The 21,911-nt window shown below is 44.3% G+C and overlaps 1 protein-coding gene across 2 annotated transcripts in view; it reads left to right on the plus strand.

The window, feature by feature from the left end:
• The first annotated feature begins 6,387 nt into the window (after window positions 1-6,387).
• CSMD1 (CUB and Sushi multiple domains 1) overlaps window positions 6,388-21,911 on the plus strand; it is a 1,787,407-nt gene continuing 1,771,883 nt past the window's right edge. For both annotated transcript variants that reach the window (XM_053598050.1, XM_053598051.1), the window contains exon 1: window positions 6,388-7,262. In XM_053598050.1, the coding sequence (XP_053454025.1) occupies window positions 7,037-7,262 (226 nt within the window). In that variant the 5' untranslated portion in view covers window positions 6,388-7,036. The remainder of the gene's footprint in view (window positions 7,263-21,911) is intronic.

The raw sequence follows: 21,911 nt of genomic DNA on the forward strand, positions 1-21,911 counted from the left end.
CTTAGACGGGTCTGCTGTGACAGCCAGTCTCAAATGGAATGGGAAGACTTCAGCATCAGAACACCATCTCTCCACGTGTTTCAAAATGAAGGGAAGGAAGCACAGATTATGCGTTTTCAACATAAGGGGATCATCAAGTGGGAACAAGGCTCCCCTAGTAAGGTGGGCCTGACACATTCATGACATCACCATCGCCTCCAGATAGCTGCATTTAAGACACTTGTGGGTAGAATGACTATTTTAAGTCTTGTGATCACTGCCCAGCTCACTGACTTTTTTATGAAGAAAATATTTAAAAAATGATATTGTTCCTGCTTACAGATGAAGATAAATGCAATGATTTATATTCCAAAGGTACAGACATGGTGTGTGCACCTGTGTTCATGGCAAATGCTTCTCTGCAGACCATTCTGGCAAACACACATCTTCATACTTTGATTTTGTAATGCCTTTCCTCCACACAGCTCACCACCCTTACACAGAGACATCCCAATGTATGGTGCTTTATAGCAAGAAAAGAAAAATGGTAAAATTAGGGATGTAAGAAGGGAAAGAATCACAGAATTTTAGATGTTGCATGATTATTACCCCAATCTGTGTTTTATGGATGAGAAAACTGAGTCACAGAGGTGAAATGGCTTTTCCAAAGTTCAGAGGACAGAATTCAGCCTAGTCCTTCTCAAATGTAATGCCCCTGGAGAAAGATTCTCAATGGAAACCCTTGAAACAGTCACCACTCTCCAATACTCCTGACGTCAGTAAGTAAGTAAGTCAGCACTTACTCTGGTTTCACTACAGTATTTAGTGCTAGAGAAGCAACTGAGGAGGCCCCTGCCCCTTGCGGATCCGCAGACCCGCAGCGTTGGCCAGCACTGATAGCTATTCAAAGCATCTCTGACCTGGGTGTTCTTTGCTGCAAGAGGAAAACATTATTAATGAACATTCAGAATGTCACTTCACCTAGTTCCAGACAAGCTTTTCAAGCTCGCTAGTGTTCTACCAGCCTTGGGAAAGAGCCAGGTGTGAGGCAGCCTTTCAAGCTGATCTTAAAAGTCATAGTCGATAAAACCTGCGGCTTTCCCACATGGGTTCCTGCTGAATTCACCTTGAGACAATCTGGGAGACGTTGACAGAATTCATTTCTTTTTCTTACCAAAATCCAGTCCATAATTCTTAAAATACAGATCAGAACAGATGGAAATGTCTTTCTCCATCTGGATTTCTTTGCTTCTCTTCCTTTTCAGAGAGTGACTGGGTCTCGGGATCTGACAAGGAAAATAATACTAATGAGGATTTACTATATATTAGGCATTGTGCATAGATTATTGGTTTTCTTCCAACAAGTCTATGGGGTAGATCTCATTATCTATATTTCAGACATGAAAACTTACACTTCGATTCAGTTGGTTTTATTTATTTTTGCAGTTTTGGGCCGGGGCTGGGTTTGAACCCTCCATCTCCGCCATATTGGGCCGGTGCCCTACTCCTTTGAGCCATAGGCGCCACCCAAGTTGGTTTTATTTTTAAGGTCCTTTGTCTAGAAAATGGTACATATGGGATTCAAAGCTGGTCCTCTTGACTCCACAGTTAAGGTGACCTCCAATGCCAGTGTTCTCACAGCCTGGGTCTTTAGACTCATCATCTGGTTAGCAAAGTTCATTCCTTAACCGCCCTTCCAGATGTTTTGTACGGAGGTTGGTGGTTTGCACTCTGACAAGCTTGCAGGTCACTGTGATGCTCACTGAGTGTGCAGTTTACTTTGTGCCCCTTCAGTTAGGCTGCCTAATTGGAAAGGAGAGAATTCACACTTACTTTTAGCATCCTTCACAGTAGACCACTTCACAGGAGGGTTGTCTCCTTACTCAGCTCCATTTGCACACACACACAAATATACACATACACATATATACATATGCTAAAGGCATTAGTGTGTTTGTAAATGAGAAAATGTTTACCTTTTACTTATAAATCCAGTTAATGAGAATAGTTAAAACAATCTAGATGTACATGAATAAATAGTTGCAATTGGTCAAAGGTTCTCTCTCTCTCTCTTTTTAAAATTGCATAGCAAATGGTCTATCCTGGGGGATACTCCACGTGCATGTGAAAAGAATGTGTATTCTGCTGCTACTGAGAGGGAGCATTCCATAGGCGTCAGATTCTCTGCTCTTTTAAAATACGGACCAGCAAGGCTGGGCACAGAGGCCAGTGTACATAAGAACTTTGGAGTCCAGGTCTTTAGGTTCCTCCATCTGGGCCAGGCAGGAGGGATGGTTTTTAAATGTTGATATTGCAAAAGGCCTGGGTGTGATTCAGCTTCTGGCTCTGACTTAGGAACTGTGACCTCCTCGACAAATCACTTGATTTCTCTTTTTTTTTTTTTTTTTGGTTTTTGGCCAGGGCTAGGTTTGAACATGCCACCTCTGGCATATGGGACCGGCACCCTACTCCTTGAGCCACAGGCGCCGCCCCCACTTGATTTCTCAAAGCCACCATTTCCTCATCTTTGGAAGGGGGTGATATACACAACCCTGGTATCAAGGGGGCTGTGCATAAGGTGCCTCTGCAAAGGCTACATAATCGTTTTGATCTCTGCTTTTATGCCTGAAGTTCTCTCACACTTTTTGCTCCCCTGAGACAGACAATGTGTGGAACAAACTCGAGTCACACTGACCCCCCACCCACCCATGAAAGGCAGGATTTTCTCCAATCCTTTAGTTGTCCTCAGTTTTTTTAATGTATTACATTACACAAGCCACACAGTATCACATTTAGCCATGGTGACAACATACCTATGCTCTACGATTTTCACAGGTATACAGCTTGTCTAGCTAATTAGCATTCTCATTCGCACACCTTTTTAATTTCTAATTTTACCTCAAGTATCATGCTTATACTTTCCGTTTCCCTCCTTCCACTGACAATTTCACTTGAAATGCACTCTCCCTCTTCAGCGGCTGTACTTGTCAGATGTTTTTTTTTGTTTTGTTTATTTATTTATTTTTATTAAACCATAGCTGTGTACATTAGTATGATTGTGGGGCACCATACACTTGGTTCATAGACCGTTTGACACATTTTCATCACACTAGTTAACATAGCTTTCGTAGCATTTTCTTAGTTATTTTGCTAAGACCTTTACATTCCACATTTACTAGGATTCACATATACCCTTGTAAGATGCACTGCAGGTGTAATCCCATTAATCCCCCCTCCCTCCCCCTTCCCTCCCCCCTCCCTTTCCCCTTTCTCCCTATTCTTAGGTTGTAACTGGGTTAGAGCTTTCATGTGAAGGTCCTACATTAGTTTCATAATAAGGGTGAGTACATTGGGTACTTTTTCTTCCATTCTTGAGACACTTTACTGAGAAGAATATGTTCCAGCTCCAGATGTTTATGTTGTCATCTCTCCAATGGAACCTTAAATTAGTTGTTCCCTGAGTTTCAGCATGTTGTGATTCTTTCCAGCACTCCCGTGTCTCTTTGCTTTTTAATCACTGCACTGCTCAACTGTCTGGCAGGTCCTGAGTGCCCATAGTATTTCTAATGTTGCTTAGTCAGGTCCTGAGGCCATGGAGAGTGTGATGCCCACCTTGAGAAATGGAGTCATTACCAAAGCTCAAAAATGCAGTATTCCAGGCTCCAAGCCAGTGCAGGGAAGCAGCCTCTGGGCTTGGTGTGAAGTCCTGTGGTCCCTACACCTCCTAAATTTCATTTGCTTAACTCTGCTCTAATTAGCACACACTAGAATTCTGATATAGACCCAAGATTTCCCAATTATTAAAAATGCCATAGCGTGGAGGGAAGCCTGCAGTGACAGCCTGATTGAATGAAAAAGTGCAAGTGTGTTCTGAAGGGGATTTTAAAAACAGATCAGGAACCACAGATGAGGTAAGAGAGATTAAGAACCAGGGACAACTGATCTTTCTGCAAACACCAAACAAAACATACAGGACACTAGATGGCAGCAGTGACCCATGTTTTCCTTCCAAATTAAGCCAGTCCTGATATCCTGGGAGTGAAAAAAAAAAAAAAAAAAAAATCAGAATTAACACACAGATACAACCATATTGCCAAATCAACCTGTTTTGCTTCAAAGCTGTTTCCCACCCTCCTCCTATTTATGACCTAGAAACAATTTGGTATGAATCATTGTAACTCTCTAACATACCATCTGGCCATAGAAAATACCTCAAATAAAATACAGCAAAAATGAGTGGTTACCGGAATTTGAGACCACTATTTCTCAGTGATTTGGATCAAATAGATTATTTGCACTTTTGGAAAAGAAGGTGGCATGTAAGGTTTTTCAGGTAAAATTCAGCCTGGAGCCTGGAGTCTGTCAAGGCTGGCCGGGAAGGTGTTCGTCTCTCAGGTGACCCAACGGGGATCCTAATAAAGTGAAAATCACCCGTGAGTCCTGGACCAGGATGGTTAGATTTTGGAAGTGTTTTTTAATGGCAGAAATCCTTCTTGGTGACACAAGTCATTAGGAATGGCAGTACAAACACAAGACACCATTTCTCAAGGAGATGTCAGCTCTTTAGCTCCTGAAAGAGATCAATTTTTCCTGATGAGAAGCTCCAAATGAACTATTGGAGCACTTAATGGGTCTTGAAAAGCGTTTTTGTTCACTTCTGAGTTACAGATACTGCAGGCACAGAGGGGTGACCCTCATCGCAGCAAACTTCACTTAGCCTAAAGAACAGAACTCGGGGTTTCCACTAGGAATTCCCCTGTGATGGAGCTTTCTGCCTTCAGCTTCTCCTTCCAGGGTCAACCAAGGCAAGACAGAGCTTGGCACCAGGGGAAATGCAAATCCTATGTAGGACTCCCATTGTAAGAGAAGCAAGTCCAGCTTTCCTACTTAGAAGCTTGTATGTCTACAAAGAAGAAGATTTTTGATAGTGGCTCCAGTTGCTTCCTGTATGTTTTGAGGGGACAGAAAAAGTCACACTTTGGTGCTGACATTCCAAGATTGTGGTCTTTTACTTTCTGGACTCACCATAATATTCTTATGCAGCTGAAACTGGAGGGATGGGAAGGATGGGAATCTAAGAAAATTAAAACAGGGGTGTAAAACACTGGGAGGCTATCAAAGTACTTAATCCCCCAAACTGATGGAGAGTAAGTGGCAATGCAGATATAATAAAGGAGGCAGTGAGCAACTGACAGCAATGGACTCTCTGTTCTACCCCAGCCACTGACTGTGAGGGTGACAGGGTGGGACTGTCAGCACAGCCACTGACTGTGGGGAACACAGTAGGACGATCAGCACAGCCACTGACTGTGGGGGGACACAGTAGGACCGTCCATCAACACAGCCACTGACTGTGGGGAACACAGTAGGATGATCAGCACAGCCACTGACTGTGGGGGGACACAGTAGGACCATCCATCAACACAGCCACTGACTGTGGGGAACACAGTAGGACGATCAGCACAGCCACTGACTGTGGGGGGACACAGTAGGACCATCCATCAACACAGCCACTGACTGTGGGGAACACAGTAGGATGATCAGCACAGCCACTGACTGTGGGGGGACACAGTAGGACCGTCCATCAGCACAGCCACTGACTGTGGGGAACACAGTAGGACGATCAGCACAGCCACTGACTGTGGGGGGACACAGTAGGACCGTCCATCAGCACAGCCACTGACTGTGGGGAACACAGTAGGACCGTTAGGGCACTCTAATGTCTTCAGGAGCTGAGTGTGATCTTTTTCTAAGTTGTGAGCTTTCCGTATTCTGGTCCCTGAAGTCCTCTAAAAGGACCAAACCATTTTGGTAAAGAATGGTGAATTCTATAAACGTCCCTTTGTGAAAACAAGCATTCACTTGTGGATTTTCTATTATGTCACAACTTCTCCCTGAAATGCCTTGCCTTACACATTCCCCAGAAATTGAAGGAACACTTCCTCGATGTGGGGAGCTGGGTGACATCAGTTTACTGTAGCAACCATAGCTATTCTAGAGCTAACGTTCTCTCCCCGCTAACGTGGTTATTTTGCAGAATCAACCTCTGTCTCTTTTCCTTTAAGGTCCCTTCTCAACCCATTGAATTGTATATGTAGTTTCACTGGAGGATGTGACAACAAAGTGGCTCTCCTCATCAGACCATAATATTAATTCGGGAGACTCTTCCTCATTTTGAATTTTGTATAAACCTAAAGTATGTCCGTGGAGTCGGTTCACCCTAACACAACCCAAAGTCAAGAAATTAAAAAAACAAAAAATGTGTAGCTCCTTGCAAATAATCGTCTTGTCAATTAAAAAAAAAAAAAGTGTGTGCGTGTGTGTTCCTTCCTCCGGGTTAGAGGTCGTGTCCCTTCTCTTCCCAGTTGCATTTCTGCTCTAAGTTACGCAGGGGCTTCCCTCTGGGCAGCAGAGAAGAGAGATCAGCATAGGTGCAGGCCGGCCTCTGCCCTTGCAGACACCCTGTGGTCTGCTCCAGTCGCTGGGTTTGCGTCGCTTCGCCCTGGGTGCGGCGGGGGCTTCCCCCACCCCAGCGCCCAACAAGTCTTCTCTCTCCAGCCTGCGCGCCCAGGCGCCGGAGGCCCAGTGGAGCGCAGCGCGGCGCGGGGAGCCAAGGGCCCGCGCCCGGGCTCTGTCTGGGAGTGCGCGCTGCCCAGCCTCGTTCCCCTCTCTGTGGGTAGGGATGGTTGAGTCCAGCCACCGCGGCAGCGGCTCCTGGTACCGCTAGCAGCCTGTCTTCTGCGCTCTCCGCCTTTTCCTCTCTAGACCGAATCTCTCCTCCCCCCGCGCCCCCTCCCGCATCTCCCACTCGCTGGCTCTCTCCAGCTTTCTCCTCTCCAGGTCTCTCCTGGCTGCGCGCGCTCCTCGCCTCGCCTCGCCCCCTCCCGCAGTCTCGCCGCCTTGGTGCCTTCCTGCCCGGCTCGGTCGGCGCTTGTCCCCGGCCCGGCCCCGCCAGCCCCGGTCTCCGCGCTCTGAGCAGCTCAGCCCCGCAGTGGCTCGGGACCCGATGCTATGAGAGGGAAGCGAACCCGGCGCCCAGACCTGCAGGAGGCGTCAGATGCGCGGCGCGGCGGGGCTCGGGACCCGGCTCCCTCTCCGGCTCGCCTCGCCCTCTGGTGATTATTTGGCTCTGTTCATAGCCCCGCGGTTCCTCGGAGGAGAAGGGCACGTCAGAGAAGAGCCATCGGTGTCGTGTGCGTGTGGAGTATCAGACATGACTGCGTGGAGGAAATTCGAGTCGCTGTTCCTGCTCCTGTGCTCCGGGCTCCTCACTGCAGCTAAGGGTAAGAGAGGCTCCTTCTCACCGGGGAGACGGCCGAGCCCTCGGAGGCCCCTTGTGCGAGCCCGAGTGTCTGGGGGACCGCAGGGGACAGAGGCGCTGGCGTCTGCCGGGCGGTTCTCCATCCCCTGCGCTCTAGCAGGCAATGCCCGGGAGCGCAGCTTCCCTCGCGCTCTTCCACTGCCCCCGCCCCCGCCATTCCTGCCCCTCACTTGGGCTAAAACGACATGTCTCTCGTTCCTCGCTGGTAGTGGTTGTCGGGGAGAAAGGAACCGGCAACCGGACGCGAGTTGGGTTGAAACTGCGCTCTAGCCGGGCGGCGTTGCCTTCGCCAAGACGCGGGCACGCGGGGTCGGGGCTGCTGGGGTAGTTCCCGGGACTTTTCTCCCCGGACCCGCCGGCCTTGCGAGGAGTCCTGGCTCTCTACAGGGATTTGGGGACTGACCGCTAAAGCTCCCTGCCGGCGACCTTCCGCATCCTACACCCTATTCCTGCGTGCTTCCTCCTCCTCCAGCGGAGCCGGCAGGCGAAGAGTGGCTGCCCGGGTCTATAAGGTCGCCCCCGCTCGCCTCTCCCCGACTCTGCTCCTTACAAGTTGTAAGGTGCAGACGAGGTGCGTGGAACAAGCGGGGAGTTCTGATATTAGTCGCTTTGTACCCCTGGTGGGGGAAGGAGACCCTCTGGGCGGCTTCTGGAGCCTGGGGCTCTGCGATCCTAGTTTTCTCCTGGAAAGGAGTTGGGGAATGTTGTCTCCTAACTAGTCCACAGGCTGCAACCTCAAGGAAGCTCAAGGCAAGCAGAGCTCCTGCACTGGTCTGTTCTCGGGGAAAGAAACGAGGAGGGGGGAGGGAGAGAGAGGATATTGATTGATTTTCACATTGGAAAGTGCCTGCTCCCCTTTTCTCTCGTGTAGCTTCGTGGACGCTGCCTCTGTCCATGGGCACTCCATCTCAGACTCGCTCGGGAATGTTCCTATGCACATGGATTTTTCCTTTTCCTTTTTGAAGGATGGAGTCAATACCTGTGAATTTTAATAGCCCTTTGCGCTTTCCCTGTGTACCAGTCCCCTTTCCTCTCCGGATTCTTCCATATTCTTTTCCCGACTGTGGTCCACATTCCACAGTGATTAACAAGGCGAAGAGGGACTGGTTCGTTAGGGAACTCCAGATCAGCTTGGGGAGAGGAGATATTGGCAGGCTGGGCTTCCCCTCCCGGTCACTCTTCTCCACTGGACGTCCAAAGCTGGGAAAGAGCTGACCGCTAGGCACCTGCCCCTCCACACTAGCCACCCTCTCATAGAGGTGTCTGCAGGAATGAGCCCCAAAGTCCTGGGGAGCGCAAACAGTGGGTCGTAGTTGCCCAAGCTCACGGTCCCTTGGGATTCAGGAGCTTCCTGCAGAGAGCGACCCTCTGCCCCACTTCCCTGCTTGGTCCAGACAGTCTGCCTTGGCCGCTGACACTGAAACTGCCGGCGGTGGGAGCATCATAGGCCGAACAGGGGCCAGGCCGGCAGCGGCCTCCAGTCGCACTGAACTAGCTGCGAATTGAGAGGCGAATCAGGAAGAGCGGAGGGCAAAGAGAATCGTGCTCCGGGACGTGTGTACGTGTGTGTGTGTGTGTGTGTGTGTGTGTGTGTGTGTGTGTGTGTGTGTGTGTGTGTGTGTGTGTGTGTGTAGCACCGGGGAAGGCAAGGGCCAGCGGTGCGAACCCTGCTCTGTCCAGCTCATCCTCCGTGTGAGCAAACACCTGCCACGCGACTCCCCCAAACTTCCCGCCCTCTCCTCTGTGCTCAGAGCCCATCTGGGTCAGGGGCTTCCTCAGTCACCGGAAGGCAACCCAGCCTCTGAGAGCACTCTCGGTTCCCCGAGTTCCGCGTGCTCCGAGCTCCCTTCCCCCGCAATTAGCAGAGGTTGCTGCGTGGAGACGGCGGCATCCCGGCTCCGCTGCTTAATAATCCGCACACGTGTGTGCCGGGCGGATTCCTCCCCCCGCGGGTGGGCTGCTGCGCCGGGAGGAGGCGGGGGACGGGGGCGAGGAGCGAGGGTGTGAAGATGCAGGTCGTGGGGGGCTGCTCTACCTTGTCTTGGGGCTAACAGGGCAGGGGGCGCAAAGTCCTGGGTGCCTGTGAGCCCTGACCAGCTCCACCACAGGAGACAGTGCCTGTGGCGTGCTGCAGGCCCAAATCCAGAGTCCAGTGTCCCAGATCCCTCCTGTGCACCTCGCTGGGGTAGGGTGTGTGTGTGTGTGTGTGTGTGTGTGTGTGCGCGCGCGCGCGCGCGAGCTCGCGCATTTGTATGTGTGCACGCGCACAGGGGCCCGGGACGCACAGACGCCGCGCTCCCTGCGCTATTGTCTGCTCCGCACGCCTGCGGGTGCGTGTTGTTTTTTCTTTATACCTAACGGGACCCAGGGTCGTGTCTCCTCTGCGCTCACTGGGTCAAGTGCGCCTGGGAAGGGTCTGCAGGCCGGAGGGAGGCCGGTGACACCAGCACCAGAGTCGCTGGTTCCTACGCTGTGGCAACAGGGGTGGGGTCTCATTCCCCTTGCTGAGCAAAGCCCAGGTGGCGTAGGTCGGTCCTCTGCCCCGGGTGTGGGCTCCGGGCGCCTGCGCGCAGCAGGGTCCCCTCCGGGAGGGGACATCCAGGAGGGACGCGGCCGTCGCCGCAGGCAGCCGTACCTCGCGTCCAGGTGGCGGCTCCCGCGGTGGCTAAGGCAGGCGCGGAGTGTTTGATGCGTGGGTCAGAATTCGTGACCTGTTTGCGGAGTCGCGAGGTTGTGGGCGGCCCCAGCTGAGGTCATTGGAAGCCGTTACCTTTGGGACCGGAGCACCAGCCTCACCTGACGGTTCTCTGCTCTTCAGAGAAACGCGTCGGGGCCACGAATTCGCTGCTGATTCTGTTTCCTCTTGATGATTAAGGGTGTTGTAAAAGTCGTATCCAAAGTGTGCGTCTCTCTTTAAATTCACATTTTAATGGACCGCGGGAGAAAGCATTTTCATAATCTGGTACACAGGTGGAGTAATTGATTTCTTGAGCGATTGCTCAGATTTCAGCCCTTAATCCAGGAATTATCCACCGGCGGTTGGGACAAAGTTTGCTTGTCAGTTTCCTGCGTGTGCGTAACCAGGAGGACGCGGGTATGTGCGGGGAATTACCCGGAAAGCCTCCTGTAAAGGACAGATGTGATACTAGAAGATCAGACCAGTCTCATTTTAGGAAGCGCGGACGAGAAAGGTGGAGTGTTCACCAAAATAAGTATCCTTTACATTTGAAAGGATACAGTTGAAGCACCATTTGCTGATTTCCATAGAAAACATGTAAATAGGAGAAAAAGACCCGTCCATATCTGCGCACTTCTGGATGAGTTCTCTTTTTAAAAATTGATATCACCAAGAAGGGTATTCAGACCTTCTTCCCTAAAGAAATTTGATATCAAATTGATATCAAATATCCTTCTTGGTGATGTAAAAAAATTGATATCACCAGGAAGGATACTAATACCTTCTTCCCTAAAGAAATTTGATTTGATTTGTTGATCAAATTTCCGTAGGGAAAGGTGGCGTCACCTGGGCTTGTCCTGATGAAGTAGGGAACTCCTGTGAGTAAGAGGCTTTCACAGAAAACCCCAAACCCTTCATGCATTAAATCGAGGGTCACCTGATGTGAGCTGATGTCTCTGTTTTGGTGGTTTGCTGGGGCAGATCATGTCCTTTTATTACTGCATTGTCGGGATGGTATTATTATTATTTAAGTCCACACTTGGCAGTACTTCCAGGACACCCCTGGAGTTAGTTAAGTTTTGGAATTTTGACTCCTTACAAAGCCCAGCACAGGCTCATCTTTCTTTGGAAGTGACACGTTTTGTGAACTTCAACAGGAGGACGATGAGGTCTCAGCCAACAAGTCCAGAGAAGCAGACTGCAAATGTGAGGAGTGGTGGCATCCCCCAGGCTTAAGCATCTTGCTGGCAGGGCCTTCTGAGGAAAGGGAAGGGCTGTTTTTACCGGCACTTTCTGCTGGCCACTCACACTCAGTGAGATGACTGCCACAGCCATGTGTTCCGAGTTCCTCCAGGCACAAACAGCTCCTCTTGGGGGCAATGCTTCCTTAGTCTCCACTTTATTAGCTCAAACAAACACCAACACAGCTTTGAAAAATGTCAAGAAAATGGTTCCGCTTCCTTTAAGAAATAGATAAACAAAAGCTCAGTGGCTGGCTAGTGCTTACTGCGGCCGATCCAGCAAATCCACTGTAGACATTTCTAAGCTGTCAAAATGCAAATGACATATTATATACTCTATATTCCACCGAGTTCTAAATGCACCTCTGGTAGTTTTTCTGCTGAGTTCATAGTGAAAATAAGCCTTTACAACTTGCATGCAGGCCGTTTAAGCCACCTTTGCCTTTGGCCTTTTGTATGTCTTCTGGTTATGCTCAAGTCCCTCTAGGAGATAATTAAAGAGTTGCATGGATAGTCCTTACACACAGTAGATGTCAAAGACATGTCTTCTTTTAACTTTATTTGATTAATAAATCAGAGGACAATATGGATTAAAGGCACAGATACACTACAGTCAGTATTTGCACCTTCGAGTTGCGTGACGTTATTAAAAGCCTTTCGCACCTATGCTGGGAGAGTAGGAACTCAGATACAATGACCACGTCAAACCAGTGTGACTCTGTGCCCTGGCCACCAAAGCTACTACAGACAGATACTTTTTTTATAAAAGGAAGACTGGCCTGGATATGCAACCTGAGGCAAAGGGTCCTCAAACTGCGGCCCGTGAGCCACATGAGGCAGTGTGATTATATTTGTTCCCATTTTGTTTTTTTACTTCAAAGTAAGATATGTGCAGTGTGCATAGGAATTTGTTCATTTTTTTTTTTTTTTAAACTAAAGTCTGGTCCTCCAACGGTCTGAGGGACAGTAAACTGGCCCCCTGTTTAAAAAGTTTGAGGACGCCTGAAGATGTTTTGACCATGCTAAAATGAATTAATCCTGAAGGAACTCAACTGTCTTTCTTTGCCTTCAATTGCAAAACCACTGTGCTTACTGATTATTAATTTCAGAACAACCTATAGGTATAAAAATCAAATAATTGTATTTAGATATTTATGCCTAACTATAAAGAAGTACGTTTTTCCCAGAATGACTTAGAAATGACCTTTGATTAATTTCTAATTATGTATTTAGGGTGGACTTAGTCCCTAGTAATGAGGTTGGTAAGCAACAGAATTAAACTTCCTTTCATGAAAAGACTAGAACAGTGATTTTCAACCGGGATGCCAGGAGTGGATCTTAAGTGCTCTGTGAAAATTTTTTAAAGATTGTTAATTGAATTATTTTTGAAAGAATTTCAAAGCATACAAAGTATAATCTTTTTTGTTGTTGTTCGTCAACATAGTTTAAGTGTGCTGTGGAAGTTTAACTACAGGTTCAAGTGTGCTGTGAAACAAACAGGTTGAAAAACACTGGACTAGAAGGCATTGTATAATTGAGCCAGCTGAAATTGATTATAGGAGCTTTATGAAAATAATGCTCACCTGTTTCTCCCCCCCCCCAGCAGATCAACCTCTTTGAATGCAGACAGAGTGTGAAACACTTTTCTTTCTGAGCTTAGCTACAATTTTCTTTAAAGCATTTGTATCAACCAGTAATTTCAGGGAGATGAATATGCCATCAGTATTTTAGGGAAGTTTCTGGATCTTTTTTATTCTCAAACATCTTTGTTCTATGGGTATGAGAAATTTCATCATACAATAGACACCCTGTCTCATTCACCTACTCTGAGGACTAACATTTCAGCAAATTAATTTGAGTCCGTATTACTTTGACCCACAGTGATAACATTTATCTCCATCTAAAACGTCTTTGGAGAATGAAAAACAAACGAACAAACAAACATGAAGGCAGGCATGGACAGCTGTTAAAAATAACTATTCGATAATTTATGCCATGAATACAGTTTTCAGTTTCTTGGTTGAAATCTTCCTGATTTATCTTGTACTAGTTTTAACTTTGGAAAGTTACAAAAGGGAAAATAATATTAGTATCGTTCCATCCAAAATTGTGAGGAATAAAGGGGATGTATTTCTATCTTAAGACTTGTAATCCTAACATAATTTTGCCCCATCACTGGTAATAGGTAATTAATAGGTGATAGGTGATAGGTGATTAATAGGTAATAGGTGATAGGTAATAGGTAATTAATAGGTGATAGGTGATAGGTACAGTGTTATGTGCCATTCTTGTTCCTGACAGGAGGTAAGGGGATGTGGTAAAACGCGAAGGGTCGGATTGTTGGCATCATTTCCAGATGTTTTCACCAATGATTCAATGAGTCACTTTCAGGCTATGTTTTTGCCACCCTTTATTTAAATTATAAACTACTGGCCTGATTTTAGTGCTTTTTGAAAACGTTTTGGCTTTTTAACTTTATTTGGTAGACATTCAACCCTCATAAAATTCAGGAAAAGCTAATATGACGTGTGGATGTTATAAAGACGTATACTTTTTTTGGTTTGAATTATCCAGATAACGATAAGCCACATGATTTCCCGTAGAATTTTGAAAGAAAGCAAGGGGGCATTTCCCAAGCGTCAGGGCCACCGGCTGCTGTTTGTGCCCAATGTGTCTATCCGCTTTATCATCGTAGCCATCAACGCCGTGAAGGCCACGGCGGCGGGGAGATTTGAATATTCTTATACAGACTGTGTGTGCGTCACAATCACTTGTTTTAACTTTGATTGAATGGCTATTCCACGACCTCTCACCCGCTCGAGTGATTCCCAGTAAGTTCGTTTGGGATGATGGAAGCACCTGCATTTTTGTTCATGCCCTTCCTCGTCTGTATAATTCTGATACAGAGATACAGATAATCTTAGAGGAAAATCACGGTGGACACTAGGTAGTTTGATAAAATATGATTTCTAATTTTGATGTAGCTAAAATTCAGTGAAGATCCTCTCTCTCTACATATGTATACACACACACACATATTTGCATTAACTTTGAGATGGTGGAAATTCAGTGTATATAATTTTATATATGATATATAAGCATAACATATAATGTGTGCTTTTACTATATATGCAAAGTGTCTACATTTATCTAGATGTTATATTCTTCATATAATATATAAAGATAGATTCTTTATTTTTCTATCTCTAGCTCTCTTTCAATTAAAGGCATCAAAATCTAATAGACTTTTCACTGATTCTTCGCAGACTAATTAGCCAAAACTGATTTTGTGATGAATATACCATATCATGAAATTGTGCAATTAATTCAGAATTCTTCTCTGTCATCCGTGCCTCTGTTACCAGTGTTCATTCTTTTCTGCTGTCTAATCTTTTCTTTTTTTTCTTAAATGATCTTACAACAAAGCCAAGATTCAAGCTTTTTGTCCATAATGTTTATATTAAGGAGAAACTTCAAGAGATAATTCTATTCTTTCACATAAAAGTACTGTTGGAGTGAATTTTCTTTTTTTATTTTTTTTTTACTGTTTACTATATTCTGACATGATTAGTTATGTAAGAAGGAGCTAAATGTCAGATTAAAATTTGAATTATTTGGTGAGGGATCTCTTACCAAGGAAACTTTTGAAATTAATTGTGAATTCCAAGCAGTCTTTTTACAGATGCTGGGAGAATGCCTATGCCTTTATTCGGAGAAACTTGTACTAGGTTTAAAAAAACAAACGAACAAAAAAAAAAAAAAACAACTATTATTTTTACCAGGAAGTGTCTTTCTTTATCTCTGACATGGGAACATTTTTCTGTGTGAGGTTGATATTTGTGTAAAGTATATGGGGGACTCTCATACACTTTCCTATAAAATTACAAAAAAATTACACTTTCTTATAAAATTATGTCCTTGAAAATCAGTTACATAACTATGGTTCTTACAACCTTGCTTGCTGGCTCTCTGAGTAGATTTTCACTCCCCTTTCCATCAGTAAACTTACCATCAACACAATAAACCTTTAATAAACGCCTATACAAATTAATAATCTCCAAGAGAGTCAAACAAAGCTTCTGCTTATGAAAATGATGAATTCTTCAGAACTTGATATTCACTTTTCTTTCAAAGAATGCACTTTGTATGTTCAAAGCCCATGAACAATTTTCGTCACCATGTTTCAAACTATTCCTTTTATTTGGGTAGAAAGTGATGTACTTGGCAGCCGAGGCTAGTTAAGACTTTCAGGGTAAGATTGCCACTTCACACAGAGAAGAGGGGCCTTCAGGTGTTCATAAGAAAATAACTGAATGGAGCAGATACTTTTGCTCTGGGTCCTAGAAATGTAAATTGTGTTAGCTTCATCTTGTATTTCTTGTTCTGTCATTCTTCATCTTCTTCTTTAGAAACTGTACTTATGAAGGACAACTTAAGACCAAGGAGCTTGCAGGTTACTTGTTCACATGCATGCTCCGTTTTGCATGGAAACGATGTGAATTTACATATATAATTCTTAATATTTTTAATCTAGGTATGCACATAATATCAAGAAAAAGCCAGATGAGAACTGTTGTCTTGTTACTGTTAGTGGGAATTAGTTTTATGGATTGATGTGTTTAGGTACCTAGTACAGAACTACTATTATTTGGGGAATACAAGTATTTTAAGTCTATTCTCATCCTAAACAATCAAGACACAGGAGCCAAAGAAGAGATATTTGGAAGTCTAGGCTTTTAAAAGTGATTATAGTAATCTTTATTCTTATTTGAAGAAGTGTGGCATGTCCTAACTAAAATCACTCAATTCTAGGGTAGCCGGAGTACATGAGCACCACTGTTCACCTAGATCACATTTTTAACAGAGATGTTTAATTCTTTCAAGGAGTTTCCATTCTGACTTCACATGAAAGCTAAATTCACTCGACATAATATGTATTCAGATATGAAGAAGATTCTGTTGGACATGGACACTTGACGGAGCCTCAAAGAATTTAGGAGAAAGAGGAACAGGGTCAATGACGATGGTGAGATGTTGGAGAGAGCCAGTCCCAGGATAGTCAAAAGCTTTTCTAATTTTTGGTAGCACAGTGAGGGCCAATTTCAGTGTCTGATGTGTGAACAGACCTATGGACATTGATACTGGGGGTGGACGGCAGGGCAGCTGCCTCTCCATGTTCACCTGCTGCTCCTTTAAGCTCAAAGGCCAGTTTTGACAGGAAACACACTATTTTTCTGGGACTATTTTCTGAAATATTCAGACATATGACTTATTTCAGGCCTTCCTCCCTTCTTTCAGCACACAGTCCAGGTGTCAGATCATTGTGTGCCATTTGCTTCACAGAAACTACAATTTTTGAAATTAAAAAAAAAATTTTTTCCCCAAGTTCTCTGTTGCTTTGACTATACTGTTGTGTCCTCCAGGATGTAATACTGATAAACATTAGGTGAGGAATAAAAAGCACTTTGTGTGGGCATCGCCTGTAGCTCAAAGGAGTAGGGAGCTGGTCCCATATACGGGAGGTGGTGGGTTCAAACCCAGCCCCCACCAAAAAAAACTCAAAAAAAAAAAAAAAAAAAAAGCCCTTTGTGGCCCGGTGGTGATGTGTTTCGAATTGGTCAGAACAGCATACACTTCTGCATAGCACAGCTTGCCTTTCCGAACTGACTTCCCAAGTCTTCCCCAGTCGGAACTCAGCCTGTCTTTACAGCTCCGGCCTTCTGACTTCCACTCCAGTCAAACCACATAGATGCACCTTAAGCTTTTTTGTTGTGGAGTTTTCCACTCCAGAATGGTGGGAGGTGATTTACTTTGATCTCTTTTTTTCCATTTATTCCAAGCCCACCGAGCTTTGAGTCCACTTCCAGTTCTCTCTCCCATACCTGGATCACCCCCTCCCCCATTCATCTAGATGTTGTTCATACCTGGATCACCCCCTCTCCCGTTCATCTAGATGTTGTTCATACCTGGATCACCCCCTCTCCCGTTCATCTAGATATTGTTCATACCTGGATCACCCCCTCCCCCGTTCATCTAGATGTTGTTCATACCTGGATCACCCCCTCTCCCGTTCATCTAGATGTTGTTTTGTAGCCAACTAGGTTTAAAAAACATTAGCTATAACACAGAAAACCGTTAAGTTTAGGGCCTTTTATGCAACATGCCATTCTGCTTTGCTGGTTTTGCTTTTATTTGTTTACATCAATTTAATTTTGTAAATTGTTAAGTCTTAGAGAATTTAAGGGCTCTCGCTGCTCTGAAGCTGTCATCCTCTCATTCCCTACATTAATATTTCTTTAATGAATAAACAAATGTTCTCAGGCCGTGTGATCTGTGTTATGTGTTTCATTAGTTTTAGTGAGTTAAATAAATGTCTTCGAAGAATTTTGTGAACATATTCATAGAAGACAGATGACCTCGGGAGGGTTGAGGTGATGATTTTTTTTGTGTGTGTATGACTTATTTGTTAAGATGCAGAGACTGGAAGCAAAATGATTTAGCTTTGAAACCCTATATCCAACATATTATTTTGCAAGGATTACTAGAGTCACTTGTATTTCTTTTCCATTGCTTTGTCTCTTTGTCTACAGAGTCAGGTATCTGAAGTATTTGCATCTTTTTCTTCTAGTGACAACAATTTTGTACTATTAGAGCTTATTCAGCAGATACGCCAGCCTTCAATTGTCATTTTGATCTTCATGACTATTTTATCTCTCAGCTTTTTCATTTAAAAGAATTACATAAGAGGATTATGGAACAAAGAAGAACTAATCAGTCTCCTTCTCCTGCCACTGCAATTACAAAATTTTACCTTTCCAGTGTTCTTGTCTGGGAATAAGAGAAATGAGAGGGGCATGGTTGTCAGTGTGTTGAAAAGATGAGGCGTCTTCTGACCTGAAAGTAGAAGTCCAGCCAAGCCAAACCTCGCGGTATGATTTATATCTCCTAAGAAATGTGCTTTTCCTTCAGTTTTTATGATGGATGGACAATCAGAGGCCTTTTAAAAAGAGTCCATAAAAAAATACTATAAAGCGCTTTATGACAAGTTGAAACGACTATCATTTCTTCTTTTCACCTTTTGAACTGTAAGAACAAAACCTATGAGAAGGAAAAAAGTCTGTAAGTTAAGATTTGGCATCATTTATTGCAGCCTTAAAATCAGAGTAAGAAATTTGAGCCACTTTTTTCATGTCCTTTAATGACATGCTTATTCTTTGTCCCAGAATAAGAAAGAATAGAGACAAAAAGCCCAAGGCATTTGTAGCAAGATAATTTTACACCGTCCCCGTTCCCTGTGTTTATCCTCTCTGCAGGACCAGATGCCACCAGGAACAACTTAAGAGCTAGAAAACTGAGTTCCATAGAGGGACAGATTGGAAGAGCAGTCCTGCCTCGTCATACTGTTTGTATTGGCTAAATGTTGCTATGTAACAATATTACTGCAGACTTCATGGCTTAAAACCACACATTATCTTATGGTTTCCATGAGAGGGTCAGAGGTCTGTGCCCAGCTTGGCTGGGACTCTGCATAAAGTCTCCAAAGGTTATAAGCACTTGGTGGCTGAGACTTCATTCTCCTCTGAGGCCCAATGGGGAAAGATCCACTTTGAAGATCTGCAGGGCAGTTGGTATAATTCAGCAACTTTAGGGCTTAATTTTTTTGCTGGCTCTTGGCCAGAGTTTACCCTCAGTTCCTAGAGGCCATCCAGAGCGGCTTGCTACCTGGGGTTTTGGAACAGGGAAGGAGAGGGTGGTGCCTGTGGCTCAAAGGAGTAGGGCACTGGCCCCATATGCCGGAGGTGGCAGGTTCAAAGCCAGCCCTGGCCAATAAATAAATACATAAATAAATAAATAAATAAGAAAAGAAAAGAAAAAGAAAGAAACAGGGAAGGATAGGGTGTGTGTGTGATGGGGGGAGGGGAGAAGGGAGGACGGGACAGAGGGGGCAATGAAAAGGGAGAGGAGAGAAAGAGAGAGCAGGAGAGAGGGAAGAGAGACAAGAGGAGGGAGCGGGAAAGAGAGAGAGAGGGAGAGACAGAGGAGCAGAAAGGATGGACGAGGTGGGCGCTGCTGTCCCACATGGGCTCACGTGATCCTGCACACATAATCACATGTATCAGCAAGAGGAAGGTCACAGGAAGACACACGGAGGGTCTGTCCAAGACACATTTCTAGGCAAGGAATGTAAAAAATATGTTTTACAATCAATCAGCAAAGGGCCCTGGACTGAAATAGGCAGTAAATATAAATGGTTACCTTCTAGCACAAACGTAAATAATTACCATAGGAAAAGAGTCTCCAACATGTAATTGATCAGAAGCATGTAAATAAAATATTATTACCTTTTCCTGATGCTTCTCTGAAACTGTAATTGATAATATCAATTCTTGGCAAACACTCCAGTACACTATTCTGTATCTAGAAAGATGGGAGGTGGAGGTAATTGGTTCATGCAAATCAAAATACCACCCTATCAAATACTTCAACCCAGAAACGGAATGCATCCTATTGTGTTTATGGAGTTATTCATTTTATCTCTTTTATAGTGAAAAATTAGTGAAAAATTGGACAGAGCTTAAATGTTCCTCATCCTACATGGACACATTAATTGTGGTACAACATATGTATTGTGTACATGAGTGTGTATCTGTGATAAACAATCAAACATTCAAAATAGTATGTATTTTTTTAATTTAATTTTTATGTAGTCATAAGGCAAGCTACTTCTTTACACATGGAAAAATGTCCGAAAATATGTACACATCCCAGGACTGAGGCTTAAGTCTTGCTAGGTTTTTCTTTTTTTGGATAACTATGTTAAATGATTCTACATAAAATAATAATTCTTAAATTAAAAGAAAAGATTACCCCCCTCAAAAAAACAACAACAACAATGAAGAACTAGCTCTTACTGGACCTCATTGATGGGCAAAGTAAAGATAGATTATAGGATTTTTGAACTAACATGACCTTCCAGTTTATAAATCCATGTCTGTCACTTTATTTGTATCCAGAGAAGTTAAGTGTCTTGCTCAAATTCATAGCGAAAACCAAGGTCGTCAAGGAATGCTCTTTTTTATTTTACACCACTGCTCTCTGGAGAGTTCACCTTCCTCTCCAAGGCCCCAGAGTCCAACTTCTGTAGCCAGACCAGACCTGCCCCTGGACCCCTCCCGGTCCCCCCCCCCCTCTAAAAATCAATCACTCCCTTCCCTGATGCAGTAATGTGCAGAGGCCCTTGTGGTTCCTCTCTGGAAAGAGCAGTACAGCTAGGAAAGTTCTGGGCTTAAATTTAAAACCTAAGATTATCTTGGCAGCTGGAGAAGCACAGTTTTCAACCTTGAAACTCTGGAGACTAGCCAGAGCCAGCGCCCATGCTGCAGAGCCCTCAATGGGATGGAAACGTGTTAAAGGATTCAGTCACTTTGTTACGTACTTAACTACAGTAATTTCTTTTAGGTGAAAAACACATCATTGTGCTAACCAGTTAATATATTTTATACTGATGTAATTTGAATTATGATATACATTTGTCACTCTAGACTATTTAATTCTGAAGAATTAAACACGTTAAATTTCACCACAATGAAATATGCTTATTTGTTAGGACTGTTCAAACTAATACAGCTAGACAATTGCATTTTTATATTTCTTACTGATTAAAATAAATTGAATGATGAAATAACTTTAAAAAAAATGAACACCAGTTCCTAATTTAGGTTGGTAGTTAAAGTCTTATGATAGAAATTATTGTCTTCTGTCTTCAAGGGTTCAAGGGCTCTGAAATGGAGAGTAGAGTGACAGACAGGTCGTGGTGTGTCTGTGACGGGGTCTCTAATGTGCAGTGGAGAGTCGAGCTACACAGACGGGTCCTGGTGTGTCTGTGACGGGGTCTCTAACGTGCAGTGGAGATTTGAGTGACACAGACAGGTAGACTCCCGGTGTATTTGTGATGGGGTCTCTAACCTACAGTGGAGAGTTGAGTGACACAGACGGTTCGTGGTGTGTCTGTGACGGGGTCTCTAAAATACAGTGAGCTGGAGTTCAGTTTCCTCATCTGTTCCTCACAGTCTGTGGCCTTGTGACATTTACATTTTCTGACATCTTTTTTCCTTACCTTGCAAAGGTGATGTCGACTATACAGAATATTGCAAGATCACTGTAAGAAGCCCATGTGAAGGCTGAGATATCTGCTGATTAAGCTCTAATATTGTGAAATTATTGTCACTAGAACAAAAATATGCAAACACTTCAGATACCTTAGTCTGTATACAAAGAGTGTCAGTAAAAATTCAATATTTAGTAAATGTCACTTCTTAAACACTTACTGAGAGTTACTAAACTTAGATGAATATTAGCCCGTATTTTGTGATACCAAACAGTGTTTTTCAACTTTTTTTATTTCTTGGCACACTTAAACCTATCATTAAACTTTCATGGTACACCAAAATTATTTTGGTCAAAAGAAATAAAAGGGGGGTTAAGAGAAAGAATGTACTTACTGTGCTTTGAACTTCTTTCAACAATAATTTAATTAATGATCTTTAAAATGTTTTGTAACACACCTAAGAGCCTCTCATGGCACACCAGGTGAAAATTATCGAACTGGATGTGATCTCAGAAGCAATACTTAGGTAAACCTTAGTTTTCTGGATAAAGGGGCTTCTAAGAATAATCCTAATACTATCTTCTA

The sequence above is a fragment of the Nycticebus coucang genome, chromosome 7, assembly GCF_027406575.1.
Source record: "Nycticebus coucang isolate mNycCou1 chromosome 7, mNycCou1.pri, whole genome shotgun sequence".
Classification (NCBI taxonomy): Eukaryota; Metazoa; Chordata; class Mammalia; order Primates; family Lorisidae; genus Nycticebus; species Nycticebus coucang.